Source organism: Harmonia axyridis, chromosome 6, assembly GCF_914767665.1.
Source record: "Harmonia axyridis chromosome 6, icHarAxyr1.1, whole genome shotgun sequence".
Lineage (NCBI taxonomy): Eukaryota > Metazoa > Arthropoda > Insecta > Coleoptera > Coccinellidae > Harmonia > Harmonia axyridis.
Window position 1 is genome coordinate 32,375,496 of NC_059506.1, and position 17,381 is coordinate 32,392,876.

The window sequence follows — 17,381 nt, forward strand, 5'->3', positions numbered from 1 at the left end:
TCTGTTAGACCCATTCTCATGAGTTGTTTCCTGAGGCTACAATGCCCTGTGAGGAAAACAGTGAGGAGGAGTAGTATATTTTCTATACTTCTTGGATCTCGCAGTGTCCAAGTTTCGAAGAAATTTTTGGGAGTGATCTAAACCAGAAAAGTTCCACCAGAGTGCATCTCTTTCTGTTTACACCTTCTCCTGAAACTCTTTCTTGTATTTACATTTATTTACGCCACAGAAAGGTTTCAGGCAGATGAAAGGAGTTTGTGATTTTTTTCTGGCAAGTATGTTGGTCTCTTCATACCTTCTAATTCTCGAGTGGCCGGGAACCCAGACTAAAAAGACCTTGGTATTTTTGCCTATTCCATTGAGTTTTCTTCGTCACTCCAATACAATCTTAGAATCGATGATATGTGAGCTCAGTCTTTTATTTCAGCCTGACTATCAAAATGTATCGATATATCACATTTCTGAAAGGATACAAGAAAAAATTCTTACAATTATCTATTATTTACACATAAAAGCGCATTAAGGGTATCATGCCCGATCTAAGCCTATCACCTTCGAAAATAGCACGTTTCTCTGTAATTAACTTTTGTTATAGATTCTGCTAGTCAAATTTTCTAGGTAATCAATGATAATTATAAATTAGTATATCTGATACCAAGAGTATCATTCGTTATCTTCAAATGGTTTGACACATCCAGAAATCTTTTCAAATGGAATTCTTTTTGTACATGCCAAATTTGGGCAGAATATCGCGAAGTTGCAGATTCTTAGGGGTCATGATGAGGTAACTCGAATCTACTAATCTCATGGGGTTTATTTGATATGTAAATTGACATTTTAACCTTTGGACTGATATACTGAAATTTATTTCTCTTGCATTCACACATTGATATAGATTTCAAAAGTTATCAAGCAAAATAATAAAAATCAATCTTTCTATCCCGAATTTCCAACATCCCAGAAGCCAACACCAATTCATATCAAGTTCCCCGAACATAAAACAACCTCCCCAACCTCTTTCATCTTCCCTGTAATCATCCTCACATCAACCCCTCCACTAACAAGAAACACAACACAACAACCTTCGACAGTAAATCGACTCCAGAAAATCCTACCTTCTTGTTGTCCCTGAACTTGAGCCACCCGGATATCACGGTCTGTTCCGGCGGTCCGGGCACCTCCGTGGCCAGATTGTCCGCCCCGGACCCCTCTCCGTCTGAGTCCGTGGAGATGTCCATGGTGTGGCTTCCGATGCTCCTCGCCGGAGAGCTGCAGCAGGAGTCGTTGAGCATCCTTCGAGGGAAGAGAGGGGAGTTGTAGGCGCTTTCCGACATGTTTGAAGGTGGTGGGAGGTTGCGGTGGTCGAGACGGGTTCAGTTTTTACCTGAAAAAAAATGATGTGATTATAAGGGTAAAACAATGAAGAAGAGAAGATTCAACATTCCGCAAAATTACAGAAGTGAAGAATGATAACATAACAGAGATGTCGTGCTGACAAATTTTGAATTCTGGAAAAAATACCTCCTCGAACGAGATTCGAACCCGCAACCTTCGAATCACTAGTCCAGCGCTCTAACTACTATCCATATCCTTGGTGGCTCAGTGGGTAGAGCGCTGGAATAGTAATTCGGAGGTTGCGGGTTCGAATATAATAATATATCGATCTTTTCTGTTCAAGAGCGCACAATAATTCAGACACATAACTGATAGAATTCCAGAAATCGATCAGTTCCAAACAGTCACATCCAATCAACTGCCTAAAGTGGGCTATTTACTGAAAAAAGCCAGTCAGAAGCATATCAGTTATCCCAAATTCCCCCATAATTCAGCTGACCCAAATCAGAAGGAAATGAGCGTCATACTTCAAAAAATCCGGAAAACATAAGAGAAAACCTGCCGTCAACACGCTCCTATATTGAGCCAGCAGAGCTAACAGGCAGTTTTTCTTCAATGAATAACGACGTGAATCAATACGACGAAATTTAGCGGAAACCTCGACTCCCGCAATGATCAATCTCCACCGTAAAGGTGGGGACCGACCATCCGTTCTCCCCGATACAACATATCTCAACGGCGGGTCCGCGCTTTTTGCTAACCCCCTCCCGCATAGGGATTCATCAAGCTAAGTAGCTTGACATTTCAACCAACTACTCGACTTGAAAATCAAGCTTGTCAAAAATTACATACTTGAGCTTGATGACTTGATTTTAGTTATTCATTGCTTGTCTTGATATCAAGCTACTTGATATTACTTGAGCTTGATATGCACGCGTCGTACGGCATATATTCCTGCAATTTCGTGTGCGCTTAGATTGAATAAGGGGATTCTTCGAGCGTCGAGAGACTGAAGCATTCGCCAGTGTGATTTTATTAGTTGTTTTCTCACTTTTCTATGAAATCTATTGGTAGATTTTGGTAGTGTCAGAAATATCTTTCCAAACTTGGCCAAAATGGCCAAGGAGATCTTATCGACGCCGGCATCTTTAGCTCTTATGGAAAGACAATTTTCCAGAGCTGCTCTTACAGTTACAAAAACCCGCAATAGGTTTGGCGACAAATCTATAAGATGCCTCATGTGTCTTAGATCCTGGATGGAAAATCATGAAATCAAACAAAGCCTGAAGGTTTCTCAATAATTAGAAACTTTATTTTTCCATTATTTTTTATTTCGTTATGATTCATAGTGATTTCATTTATTTATAATTCAAAAAAGTTGATATTTTCGGTTCTTTTATACAATAAGTTTTATACATAAAAGTATTTTCTGCAAATTCCCTTCTCATTTCATAATTTTTTTTATTGATGTGACACTACACAATGAAACTGCTAAAAAATAAATAGCTTGATATGATTGAAGTACATGATATATAAATACTTCACTTGAGATTGAAACTATACTACTTGACTTGAGCTTCATTTGAAATCAAGTCTAACTCAAGCCAAGTAGCTTGAAAATCAAGCTACACCGTGAATCCCTAATGATCAATCTTCACCCTAAAGGTGGGGACCCATCATCTGTCCACCCCGATACAAAACTCATATCTCAACGGCGCGTCCGAGCTTTTTGCCTACCCGTGGAAAAAGAGCAGTAACAATCGAAAAAACGGCTCACTTAATATTTATCCCGAACAGCCGGATTCCGACAAGTTTTGTTGGAACGGCATCAAAGTTTCCGACTTTTCCATAATATAAGTTTGCGCGTTATTGTGCTCCCGGGTCACTGTCCGCGTCCCAGATGGCTTCTCGCATCAAACTAACGGGGAGAAAATGAAAAACGGTCTGGATCTCGGCAGCCCTTCAATATTGTATGCGGGACGCGGCATCTACGACCCCGTTTTCGAATCCAAATTCGGATTTATTCAAAAGCCCGAGGCGTATTGGGGTTTATTGCCGGTGAGAAGGAGGAAGAGGAGAGGTTTTTTCTTCTTGGCGGAGAGGGATTATCAAGTTTGGATGAGACTGGAATGCGGAAATCTTCAATCCCTTGTGGAGCGATTAGGAGGGGAGGTGCGTTATGGAGGGGTATATTGGGGGTTTTACGATATACACTGGTGAACAAAAGAAAATGGGTCACTAAAATTTTACTCTTTTCATCATTGGTCATCGAGAAGTTTGTTTTTTTTTCGATTGACAGATAATTAGGAATTTGCAGGCACTTATCAATCAGCAAAGTAAAGGGTGTTTTTTTAGAGCTATAGAACTTTAAATTGCAATAAAACAACGATGGATTATTCGATTCACATGAATTTCATTTATCCGCAACACAATATTGTGGCATTACATTTTAAATATGATTTCTGGCATATGACCGCCACGGCTGGCTCGGATGTAGTCCAATCTGGACGTCCAATTCCGATGACTTTATCCAACATTTGTGGCCGTATATCTGCAATAACACGGCGAATGTTGTCTTCCAAATGGTCAAGGGTTTGTGGCTTATCCGCATAGACCAATGACTTCACATAGCCCCACAGAAAGTAGTCTAGCGGTGTTAAATCACAAGATCTTGGAGGCCAATTCACAGGTCCAAAACGTGAAATTAAGCGGTCACCAAACGTGTCTTTCAATAAATCGATTATGGCACGAGCTGTGTGACATATTGCGCCGTTTTGTTGGAACCACAGCTCCTGGACATCATGGTTGTTCAATTCAGGAATGAAAAGGTTAGTGATTATGGCTCTATACCGATCACCATTGACTGTAACGTTCTGACCATCATCGTTTTTGAAGAAGTACGGACCAATGATTCCTCCAGCCCATAAAGCGCATCAAACAGTCAGATTTTCTGGATGTAACGGCGTTTCGAGGATTAGCTTCACTCCAAATGCGGCAGTTTTGTTTGTTGAAAGTGATAGCGACTTAGAAGTACTTAGTCCTCCAGAAATAAGGAAGGTGGCAAAAAAATATTGATTGTCAGAAAATGTCGAATGGTTTATCCGCAGTTACTTATGAAAAGATACACATGATGATCGGAACCATTAAGCCAACTCATACTCTCAAGTGAAAGGGACACAAAATCTTTTGCTTTGTAATGACTGGTTCTTCCGGTACAAGAATTAAATGAAGAACTGAAATATTCTATTTTCAAGAGATTGTAATTGAAAATCACATATTTCTGTTACCTTATCCAAATGTTATGTTTAGTTATTTGATATATATTATATACACCCTGTATTGATTTTCCTTGCTGTTAGATAGATTTTGTTAAAGAGGAAATTACATACCTATATCACAAATTTAGAAAAGATACTTATTTTATTGAAAGACGGAAAATTCGAGTGTTCATCTTCCTATGAAATAAATATAATCAATGATGAAATGATATGGAAGATTTCATTCTGGTCATATATTTAAATTCTATCGTTGCAGGAGGTTCAATGAAACATTATTCAACACCTTATCCATACCATTCCTAAAAACAAATCCCCATACAGGCGCATCCACTTCGTACCAAAATGGCGAAGGAGCCGGTCCCAAAAATTCAAACGCGACCTTCCCTCCCTCACAAACAAAAACAGCACGAATTCTCCCATAAACTCCCTCGGAATATTCAAGCCATACTAAAAAACCCATATTCAAACGAGCCATATGCTAATACGAGCGGAAAAAAGCAACACCTCAACCTGCGAGAGAGCATCCCACGGAGAAAATTCAAAACGGCGATAAATAATTCACTTTCAGACAGACAGACAACGGGCGTAAGCGGGCGCGCGGCTCATGAACAAGCCGAGGCCGCCATTTTATTATTCAGGACGCGACGCGGCCAAAACACCGCGGCATCGGGCGTCCGCGGCATACAAAGCGGCATTTTTTCTTTGATGTCCGTCCGGCCGGTTGATCGGAACGTCTGTGCAAACATCGCGATCGTTTGTGTGCCCGCTTTAGCGTATATGATTACGTGAACGACGAATGTCAATATAGAGATTACGCACGGATCCGGTTCCTCCGGTCGGATCCGGGACATTCGAAACGGTCTCGGATTTTGGGGGTGAATTGATTCAATCGACGATCAAAGTCGAGGTAGCGAGTTGGGATTATAACGACGAGAAGCGGTTACGGTGGTGGGAGGTGTCAGTTTGATTTATCCGGTGTGGTGGACCAGTAAAGGTGATGTTTAGGGAATGGTTTTGAATCGGTATAAAGGAATAAAGATTACATCTACCCAAGATTAGTTTCACAGCTTCGCAGATACAGATGGAATATAGATGCATAAAAATTTATAATTCACTACCAATGAGAATGAAGACTTTGAATAATATAAAATCATTCAAGAAAGAATTATTTAAATATCGTATAAATTCAGAGCCCTACAGATTTTTTGAATTGTAGATAGACCTATTGTTTTGTTTTTGACGTTGTTTCTCTTCACTTGTGTACACTGTATGTAGGGTGATTATGAAATAAACAGCTGTTATTATTATTATTATTATCTGGACGGGAGAAGCCATAAAAAGAACATGAAGAAGAATGAAAAAACGCAGAATATTACCAAAGAAAAATGGAACAACTGAAGGAAGAATGGAGTTACTTCAATAGTGTATACAGACGGACGGATTTGTCATTAGTGTGTCAAACCTTATCGTTTGAGACCATTACCGGCTCAAAATTCAGAAAATACACCTTGACAAAATAATAAAACGATCGGTCGGTAGTCGAGCCCTCCAAAATCACTCCCAATTTCATCGCACAACAAACAGCCAATTCTTCCTCTTCCCAATTATCCGGTTCCCGCTCTCCCTGCCAATAGTCTATCTTTATTCTTCTAATTACCCGAATATGAGGCCTCGGCCTCTGCCGTCTCCAGAGACTGCCAGCTGAACGCACCCCCTCAACTTTTCTCTGTCGATGTTTATCTTAGGTGACAATGTTTACTTATCCGGCACCGGAAAATATTCGTTATTAGGGATTATTCCTACTGTCTCTCCCGTTTTGTGAGGTGGAAAACGCGATGGGATTAAAAAAGAATGTAATCTAGTTTGTAGTGCCCGTTCGCGCCGAGGGGAAAGAGCTCGAGAAATAACGGGGAGTTGGAGTCGATCCCCGAGTGTTAGGGGATGGTTTTGGAATGATGCGAAATTATGCCTCGTTTTCAGGTGCTTCGAGAGGGGTATGCATAAACTTGGAGTTGATACAGGGGGTTTGACTGTTTCCTAATTGTGCGGAAAAACTTACGGAGGTTATATTACTCATCAAAATATTAGGTGAAAAACTTTGCTTACAGCTTACAAGCCAAATTCTTGTCATTTGCGAGAGGTTTTAAATTTCTGCTTTAATATGAAGTAATCTGCGCCTAAGGCTCACAGAATGATCTCAAATACCTATGGTGAGACCGCTATTAGTAAAAGAAGGTTCTGAGAGTAGTTACAACGCTTCAAAAACGGTGATTTTAACTTCGAAGACCAGCATGCCGGTGAAAGAAAGAAGGTTTTCGAAGATGCAGAATTGAAGGGATTACTTGATCAAGACTCATGTCAAACGCAACAAAAATTGTCAGGATCATTGGGAGTGACGCAACAAGCCATATCAAAACACCTGAAAGTCATGGAAATGATTCTGAAACAAGGAAATTGGGTGCCGTACGAGATGAGGCCGAGAGATGTTGAACAGCGTTTGTTTGCTTGTGAACAGCTATTTGTAAGACTAAGATGGAAGGGATTTCTGCATCGCATTGTGACTGGAGACAAAAATGGGTCCAGTACGATAATCCCAAGCGCAGAAAATAATGGGAATATCCTGGACATGCTTCCACGTCGGCGGCCAAACCAAATATTCCCGGTTCCAAGGTCATGCTCAGTAGTTGGTGGGACCAGCTCGTCGTAGTGTATTATGAGTTGTTAAAACCAACTGAAACAATCACAGGCGAACGTTATCGAACGCAATTAATGCGTTCGAGCTGAGCATTGAAAGTCAAACGTCCTCAATACAACGATAAAGTGATTTTACAGCATGACAATGCTCGACCCCATATTGCAAAAGTGGTCAAGATATACTTGGAAACGTTGAAATGGGAAGTCCTACTCCAACCACAGTGTTCTCCAGACATTGATCCCTAGAACTATTACTTGTTACGATCAATGGCAAACCGCCGAATCGCACTTAAAAAAAAATTTTAATCGATTCATGGATCGCTTCAAAAGATGAGCGGTTTTTCAACTCAGAATTCGTACATTGAGAGTAAGTAGTGGCCAGCGATGGACAATACTTTGAGTTATAAATTTATAATCAATCCTTCACAATAAAGCATCGAATTTCGAAAAAACGGCGGAAGCAAATTTGTACGCCTATGTAGTACCTTGAATTCGTTGGAGTATAAAGTTCAATTTTTGGATATTTTATTAGGGGTGACTTAAAAAAATTCGTCATCCATCTGCCAGACTTGCCTTTTCAAGGTTCTGAACTTCTGAATAAAAGTACTGACAGTAGAAGATGTGATTGGCAACTAGGCCAAGACAGCAAGACTATCAAGTCAAATATAACCCCTACAAATAAATAAACTTTATGCGGAAATCAGAACTTTGGATAATATTCAATAAATGACAAAATTATCTCTATTTCCCATAGAAATAAAATTACCATCGCGTGCCAAAAAATAATACAAGAAACAAATCTATAATAATTTGCTGGAGGAAACTTTCCAACACAGTCACGGAAAAGTCACCTGGAATCACAGAAATAAATCGCAGAATAACTACCAACACCCCAAAACGAAACGTCCCCAAATCTAAAATATCGCACGAATTTATTTATTCATCACCTCACGTTAATCCAACCGACTCATTAATAATAAACTCCATTTCGATAATATACGTTAACGGTCGAAATATATAGGCCTTTTTGGCAACAATAAGTGCCATTGCATGTTCCAATTTGTTGAAAAATTATCGAATTTATTACGAATCCCGGGGATCACTCGTGCGAAACGGATATTTTGATTCATTCGTTTTCGTTCTCATCAGCGCAATTAAATTTTATTCGACGCAATATAAATATATACGATTCGCTTATAATAAACGGGACTTGGGATTGTACTCGATGTGGGTGGAAACGGGGCATAATTTGGTCGGTAATTGTTCCATAAATCCAGGAAAATAAAATATTGTGGGAACGATTTCAATTCGAATCGTGTATTTTAATGCGACTGGTGTTGAAATGTTTCAATAAAGGGATAGATTGTGTATGTGTATGAAATATGAAATATAGTCGGAAGATCGTCGGAGATATTTAGGATGATCTTCGGAGATATTTTCAGAAGATATTCGGAGATGTTCGAATATAAAATATGGAAAGAACTTCCGAATATCTCCGAAATATCTCCGAAGATCTTTCGAAATATCTCCGAACATCTTCGGAGATATTTCGGAGATATTCGAAAATTCTTTCGGAGATATCGGAAGCCCGGCCTTGTCTTAAAATCAGAAAGTATTTGTCAATGCCCGAGGAATATTTGGCGGAAAATTTTTGACGAAAAAATGTATGATTTCATTAAAATTTAACAAAACATTAGATTCGTTTCTGTTCTCTACTGAAGATGGTCTATTACCATTGCATCGTGGGATTTTTGGGCTGATTTAAATACCATATTGCTAAATGGGTCAATCATAATGTTATTGTAGGTATAGTATTTTTTTGCAAGAGTTTACACAAAACGTTCTTCATTGTCTTCACCGTTACTTCTTTATATTTGGTCGTATCTTTCTTTCTCATATTGATGTTCGGTTGTGAGAACTGTCACAAAATTTTCATAATAAGCATTCCAGGATACTGACCCTAGTCTACTGAATACCTATATCATACAATTTATTTTTCTTTTATATCTCTTATATCAACTTTCCTACCAATGATTCGATTCCAAAAGAACTTCTTATCGCACCAAAAGTAAATTTAACCACCGGAAATATTATCGGGGTAGGTTCAAGGTCCGAATATCTCAGTTAAGATCATTGAAGACATAAATTCCTTTCAATGGTTCTGAAGTTATACCCATATGGTATTTTGTTTTCCTAATAATTGATGAAATGAGCATCTGATCGAACTTTAATTTAGAAATTAGTTGGCTTCATACAACATAGCGATTGATTTTATTCGACATAGACAAATTTCAAAGAAAAACGTTCTTCTATCATGATTTGGTAACGAAATGATGTAACTGATAGGAGAAAAATCGATTCATCCAAGCCTGCATTCATTATTTTCATTTACTTTTCTCTTTTTCTGAATGAAATTGATCCAAAAAGTTATGAACGACAATATGTTGAAGGTATCATGTAATTGTGTATTTTCATGATATGTCCCTCAATAGATTAATTGAGTTATTGTATACCATTACACCTTGTAACAAAATTCTACTCATATCGAGTAGAATTCAACAATTCAAATAAATTAATATGCCACTTTGGAATAATGTAACATAAAATAATAATAAACTCAATTTCATATATGTTCATTTTTCTTATTGCCAATTTGGAAAGAATGTGAAAAGTTACGAAATGGTTTGGTGCGATAAGCCCCTGAAGAAGGCATAGTGGGACGAAACAAGTTTACGTACTTAAAAATATTATGGTTATGTGAAAATAAAGTTGATTATTGTTTATTCGAAATGAATTTTCATCAAGTGATAACCAAATTCATAGAACAATTATATAACTTCCACTTTCAATGTAATATTCAAGACAGATTCTCTTTTCAATATCCTTATCCATTATAATATCCTCAAAACACACTAAAAATGAGCACTGTAAAGAGAAAAAAATGATTTATATATATATGATTTTCATGGCTATCTTCTACAACAATTTTCTATCTCCGTCAGCCATTCCGTCCTCCAAAAAAAGCGTGGGATTTCCCAAGAAAAGAAATCTAGCAAAGCACGAAATGAATCGGACCTAACATAAGTTAATAATCCTTACAGCTGGTCGCAAAGCCCTCTTATTCTCGCAATATTGCTCTTCTCCTACAATAACCACAGAGTGTCACAATCGAAATCAATCATCTTTTTATAAATAAATACGACATCTCTGGAAAAGTCCCAAAGATATCGATATATCATTCTGGGAGAGCCAACTGGGATTTCAAAACTTATCAATCTTTTCCTTGGAAGGGGAATCTAGAGTTTGAGGTTATTGGAACAGAAGTGTCACTGAAATCTGATTGAAAAAAAATTGAAGATAGGTAAACCTATAAGATTGAGCTTGACTGTAATATTTCGATCAGAAAATTAAAATTGTAAACTTACTCAATCTATCTCATTTCATTAAAGTTGATGATCCGTTTAGATTATAATGATCAACGTAATAAAGTAAATTGATACGTATTGTTTTAATTGCAGATAGTAACTCAGGAATATTTCATCGGATATCGTGGAAATCGAACAATTTTGAAACCAATAATCAGTCAATATCGATATCAGTCATGAAAACGTCAAATGGAATTTTAAATGTTAGCTAACATCAATTATTCAAGATATAACTGCAGATACAATAAAATTATCGATCCACATACATTTTTGCAGCAAAAAATTATAATACTTCTGTGTTGATTTAAAGCAAACTGTATTTTATGATCCCGAATTAAATGAAATATGGAGAATAATACATTTTGACAGACAATAACTTGAATTATTCGTGTTTCATTGGTCCAATGATATAATTAACAGGGATTTTTTGGTTTGGAATGTGAATTAATAATGTAATCATTTTTGTATGGAGGGAATACGATGAAAATTACTGAATTATACTTGTTAAACTTATTTAATGTGCTTGATGCATTCTTTCAATCCTTCTATATAGTTAATCTATTCCATGATATAGTGAATAATTGAATCGAAGAAATTCATTTATATGACGATCTATTGCAATAAAGCATACTATAATTAAAATGTCATTTTCATATAATGGTTCGTCATCAATATGATCCATAAATTATCGAGAGAATAAAAAACAACATAAAATTTAATATTATGAGAATTCTCAATTCAGAAGAAACATTTTTTTCCGAAGATTTTTGTGTATCAACTTAATTCGAAAATAGCTTTTTATCTCGAAAGAAGTAAAGAGCAGATTTCTTGTGGCCAGACTTTAATGAATCAATGTCAGTAGAGCGACAAGAAGTACTTTCTTTCAAATATAATATGCTGATTTTCTGGAAGCGTCATTCGAACATAAGAATTAAAAACATGTTTTTGAAAAAAATGGCAGATAATAAATTTTAAATAATGTAATAGTTTTCACATTCAAGTGGTCGACAGTTTGTTGTCTGTCAAGGTGAAAATACAATGTAAGAAATGAAATTTTACATTAGGACTGTGAGTTTTCAATTCAGACAAAAAATACTCAGGAAATTTCAAATTTTAACGTAAATGTGAAATATGTCACGTTTGTCTGTCTATCCAGTACATTGTCTATCCAGTAGTAAAAGCGATATTGTTTGCATACTTCTACTATTTTTCTCTCGATTTGTCTATGATATTAAAAGGATCTACATTATGGTCAAATAACTCCAATCTCATGCTGAAAACTACACTCAGTACAAGGGAAGATGTTGATATTTCACAATATTCTAAATTTCTTGCTTTTTTGAAACGCCAGAATAATAAATTGTCAAATGAGAAAGGTTGTACACAAGAAGTGGGAATTTTTCAACCCAACCCTAAACAAATGAATATATAGGACATTCTTTCATTGGTCATCTGCATCAATTTTAGTCGATGCTGGAGCAGCTTTAATATTTTTTTCAAATTCTCAACAGTTGCCGCAGGATATATTCAAGGATCCTTGATCAATAAAATGAAAAATCTTTGGAAATGCATACATTCAGAGTGGCTAGCGAGAAAGAGAATTACGTTTAAGGTAGATTTCATTATTTTCAATAAATATACAAACTACAAGGTAACTATAAACATAAAAAAATAGATATAATAAGTTCTTCATATACATATGTATCTAATAATATATTCAATAAATTTATGTTTTCGATGGGGGAGTATGTTGTAGTCCGTATTTATTTCAAGGAAGGAAGCATTCTCTAAGGATTTCAAAAGAAATATTTGCGAAAAAACGTACAGCTGGTAAATTTGAAGTAATGTTATACCTATTTCATTCAAGTTTTCAATAATTTTGTGGCTATCAAGAGAATGAAATATTACAAGAATCGAAGCCTAAGACTAGGACTAAGGGTTTTGGATGCAGACAAAAAATTAGTGACTTCTAAAAGAACTAAATTTCATCATATGAATTGACATAAAGTGGACATTTTTACGTTTGGAAAAAAAATGTTCAAGCATGTTGATTTCACATATCTGATAGTATTATAATGATGAATATAACATATTGAGGAAATAAAGGACTCAGGCAACAATCTTTTTTTTTTGTTCTCTCCCATAACACCCCCAAAACAACCCGTCGAAGATTAGTCAATCCTTCAACGCTTTCAAAGACGAGCTGAAACCTTGATGAAACGATGAACAGGGAGAATTAGAACCCCTAATCCGTCTAATAGAGTGGAATGCACTGAAGGGTTGAATCCACAGTATACGGGGGGACTAAAATATGCAAGCCGTCCCGCTCGTCTACTGTTTCAGGCGAACCAATTAGCAGGTGTAATTGAAAAGATATTGTTAACACTTAATTGAACTAGCCAATTTCGATGATGAGAATGGATAGCTGAAAGAGATATCTGAGAGCGATCTGCCCGATTCGAACGAATGCATAGCTTTCACCTCCCGCACTATACCAGTTTCGATGGAACTGGATTCGGTAAAACGTTTTATTGCTGAAGCTGATAAAATAGAGGACTCTAAATTGAAGTGTGGTGGGGTTTCGACACTACGGCAATGAACATCAGTGTAGCTGAATTTAGAATGTAATGAGATTAGTACCTACTTGATATGTACAGTAGGTATGGGATTCGAGTTAGTAGTCATTGACATCCATGTTAGGGTTACATGTTTGGAAAATCGATGCTTCTGAATATACCTACTTGAAACTAGAACGAAATTCTTCATCGACATAAATAATTGAAATAATGAAATATAGTAGAAATCAAATGTGAACACCTGTAGAAACGTAAAGGTTCGATCAACGTACGTCTATGAATCTCAAAGCTTTATACACAGTGTGGTCCAACGAAAACTTATAACACCTCGATTTTCCGGCAACCTCCTAATTTTGAATAGGGATAAGGTGTGTTGCGATACCTCATTTTCAAGATCTTATCGAGTATCATCTGATCCTGAAATTTCGCCCCAAAATTTCCCCAAATTTCCCCAAAATTTTGCATGACAGCGTGTTGTCATAAAAACTGCATGAGTTCATTTTCATTTTTGGAGAAAGAGCCAAAAATGAAAATGACCGAATGCAGTTTTTCAAAGAAAACACGCTGGAATGCGAAATTATCCGATCATTTTGATGCACGAGTGTAATTCGGGGGAATATTTCCCGAATAAACTGTTACATTACTTGTCAAACTGATTTAGAATGGAATTGCCATAGATTCGAACTGTGTAAGATGCATAGAAACTATGCATCTATGAACAGAACAATTATCGCAGTGCTGTTTCGCTTCCTACAATGCAATTATCATAAGTAATTGCACAAGTGCATCAAAATTACCGATAATTTTGCATGACAGCGTGTTGTCATAAAAACTGCATGAGTTCATTTTCATTTTTGGAGAAAATGAAAATGAGAAAACACACTGGAATGCGAAATTATCCGGTCATTTTGATGCACGAGTGTAATTCGGGGGAATATTTCCCGAATAAACTGTTTGCCATAGATTCGAACTGTGTAAGATGCATAGAAACTAAGCATCTATGAACAGAACAATTATCGCAGTGCAGTTTCGCTTCCTACAATGCAATTATCGCTGTAATTTTCGATAATTGTTCTCCAGATACATAAAATTTTTGACAGGAGGGAAATATTCGCTGTAATTTTCGATAATTGTTCTCCAGATACATAGAATGTTATTTCATTATTGATGGATATTTTGAAGCGAAATTTTAGAGTCAGATAGTACTCAATACGATCTTCAAAATTAGTTTTTGGTACATCTCTTATTCCTATTCAGAATCAAGGGGTTAGGCTCACCCCTGTTAGGGGGTTGAAGTTATGGGGATAAAAAAAGTGGAAAAGTTGCTGCCCCTCGAATCAGCAATTGAGGGGTCCGAGCAATTTTCCATATTTCCATTTTAAAGTCTGAAAATCGAGGTGTTTAGTTTTCGTTGGACCACCTTGTAAGAAGATAGTCGAAGAACAATTTTGAAATAGTTTTTTGACTTTTAGTCGATTTTCGACAATAGAACGAAGTAATTTCCACCAATTTTTCAATGTTTGCGACAATAGTCGTATCTTGAGGATAGAAAACAATGCGTGGAGGTTAATGGAGTCGTGAGTGAGGGGCAGGAGGTTTTGACCGGTGTGCCCCAGGGGACGGTCCTAGGACCTGTACTATTTCTCATCTATATAAATGGATTCCTGTCTCTTGAGGTGGATGCAGAGATATCGTCCTTCGCAGATGACACTGTGATCCTGTTTACTGGCTCTACCTGGGAGGAAGTTGTGGATAAGGCCGAGAATGGAATGGAAGAGATGAGAAATTGGTTAAGTGAAATGGACTTGATGCTGAATATGGAAAAGACCAAGTGCATGGTATTCTCTAACAGAGTATCTGGCTTACCCAGGATTCAGAATTTGGTATTGAGGAATGGCAGTGTAATTGAGTGCATAAAATCGAAAACTTATCTTGGAGTGGAATTCGACGAACACCTTAGATGGGACCTTCACATCGCCAGGGTGACGAAGAAACTTAGATCCCTATTATTTACATTCAGATGCCTGAAAAGAATCATGGACGATGGTATTCTCAAAATTTTGTATCATGCACTGGTTGAGTCGCACTTACAATATGGAATATCATCCTGGGGTGGAGCGTACAAATGTCACAAAACACAACTCAAAGTTTTACAAAAAACCTTCCTCAAGATTATATATAACAAGGAAAGGACTTATCCCACCCAAAAACTCTTCGAGGAAGTAACCATGTTAGAATTGGAAAAACTTTATTATTTTAGAGTTCTTTGCCAGCAGTACAAAAGGAAAACGGAATTGCCGTCTATAAGCCATACTCACGACACTAGGCACAAAAAAAGATCGGAATATGTCACTGAAAGAGCAACAAAAGCAGTAGGTCAGAGATCATTTTATTATATGGCTCCAAGAGTCTTCTCGCTGGTTCCGCTTCATATCAGAAATGTGAATAGTCCAATATTATATAAAAAGTGGTTGAAGATCTGGTTGAGAGGTATGTCCGCGGATGAGATTGACAGGATTACCGTGAATTCTGGTTAATGGCACTCTTAGAACATTGAGAGCGATCTGTTTTTAATTTTCACTATTTCATACGATCCCGGTTTGGATTGCTGATTGTTTTTTTTTCTTCTTGCATTTTTTTGTGAATTACCTACAAATATGATTTTTCATAACTGATTGTATATGTATTAATTTCTGGGAAATAAATCTAATTATTATTATTATTATTATAGTTTCGCCAACACTAGGCCTTCTTTAAGTTACATTTCGACTGATAACAAAACTGAGCTTGTAAGCACAACTTAGTTGTATAGGTGACAAAATATGAACTGTGACCGAAAGAATATGAATACTAAATATAACATGAACTTCGTTAGACATTTGTAGCCTGGGATTTCCAAACTATCTGAAGAAATTCGAATGTTGGGATCAGTTAACATTTGTTTGTTCATTAGAAAAATATTTTGGTTATTATATATGTTCATTTCAAGGGATTCTAAGAGTGTTAGTCAATTGCATTTATTTTCCATATGGAGAAATTCGAATCTCAATCAATCAATCAATGCCATCAATTCCAGAAAACTAAAAATAAACGTGAATCGATGAGAAAGTTATCGAATCAGTTCTAAAGAATGAAAATCAATAGGTAGTTCGAATTGGTAAAAAACTGGATGAAAAATAGAATAAAATTTCAATTATGAACCTGGGTTCCACTTCAGACACTGAATATTTCAAATTTAGATGAACCGAGAAGGAGGTAGATCATTTTTAAGTCATCGTGAAATCTAATGGAAAATTTCTGTTCAATATTTTTATTTTTCTTGCAAAAATTATTGTTGAAACGGTTGCTATTCAAGAATCATCGAAACGAGGAAAAAAAGTTATTCAAATTTCTCAATAGTGATAACTTTTTCAACATGAAAAAAGTAGATTACAAACTAAAAAGAATGAAATTCAAATTGGATGAAAACCTCCAACAGCTGTTGATAGGATATTTATAGATTACAAAAAATTTTTGGGGCAGTATTCCCTTTTTAGTCTATTTTGTCTAAATTATGGAAAAAACAATATTATATGTTATGAAGAAATATTATCATTAATATTATTGTTTAAAGTGTATAAGGTTGAAGGACTACGGCTGATGACCTTTGACCCTGTCAATAACAGCGATTATTATTATTTCTAATTATTTTTTAATATTCTTGAAATTGTAATTGAGTTGAATTGAGAAGGAAATAAAGAATTTTTAATTCTTCGTCATTATATAAACCAGAGACCCAATAAATTTTCAATTGCAAAAATTTGGGTTGAAACTATACAAAAGTCATCCATATGTTCTGAGGTAAAACATGAAAGTTTAGCGAAATTCCATTCAAATTTCAGATAATCAAAAAGAATTATAATTAGCTTGAAGTTTATCTAATAGCCATATATAGGAAGCGAATTTTTCACAAACTGCTGATATTCTTATTTCAAAAATACAAGAAAAGATGAGTTCGACAATCAACATACAAAGTGTTAATGTTCATTTAGTGAAAAAGTTAATATACCTCAAACACAAGAGCCATGTAGAAT

The 17,381-nt window shown here is 36.2% G+C and overlaps 1 protein-coding gene across 1 annotated transcript in view; it reads right to left on the reverse strand.

The window, feature by feature from the left end:
• Positions 1-17,381, reverse strand: part of LOC123682021 — a 594,083-nt gene that overhangs the window by 533,077 nt on the left and 43,625 nt on the right. Inside the window, exon 2 of the mRNA XM_045620397.1 lies at positions 1,116-1,384. Within this exon, the coding sequence (XP_045476353.1) occupies positions 1,116-1,334 (219 nt within the window). The 5' untranslated portion in view covers positions 1,335-1,384. The remainder of the gene's footprint in view (positions 1-1,115; positions 1,385-17,381) is intronic.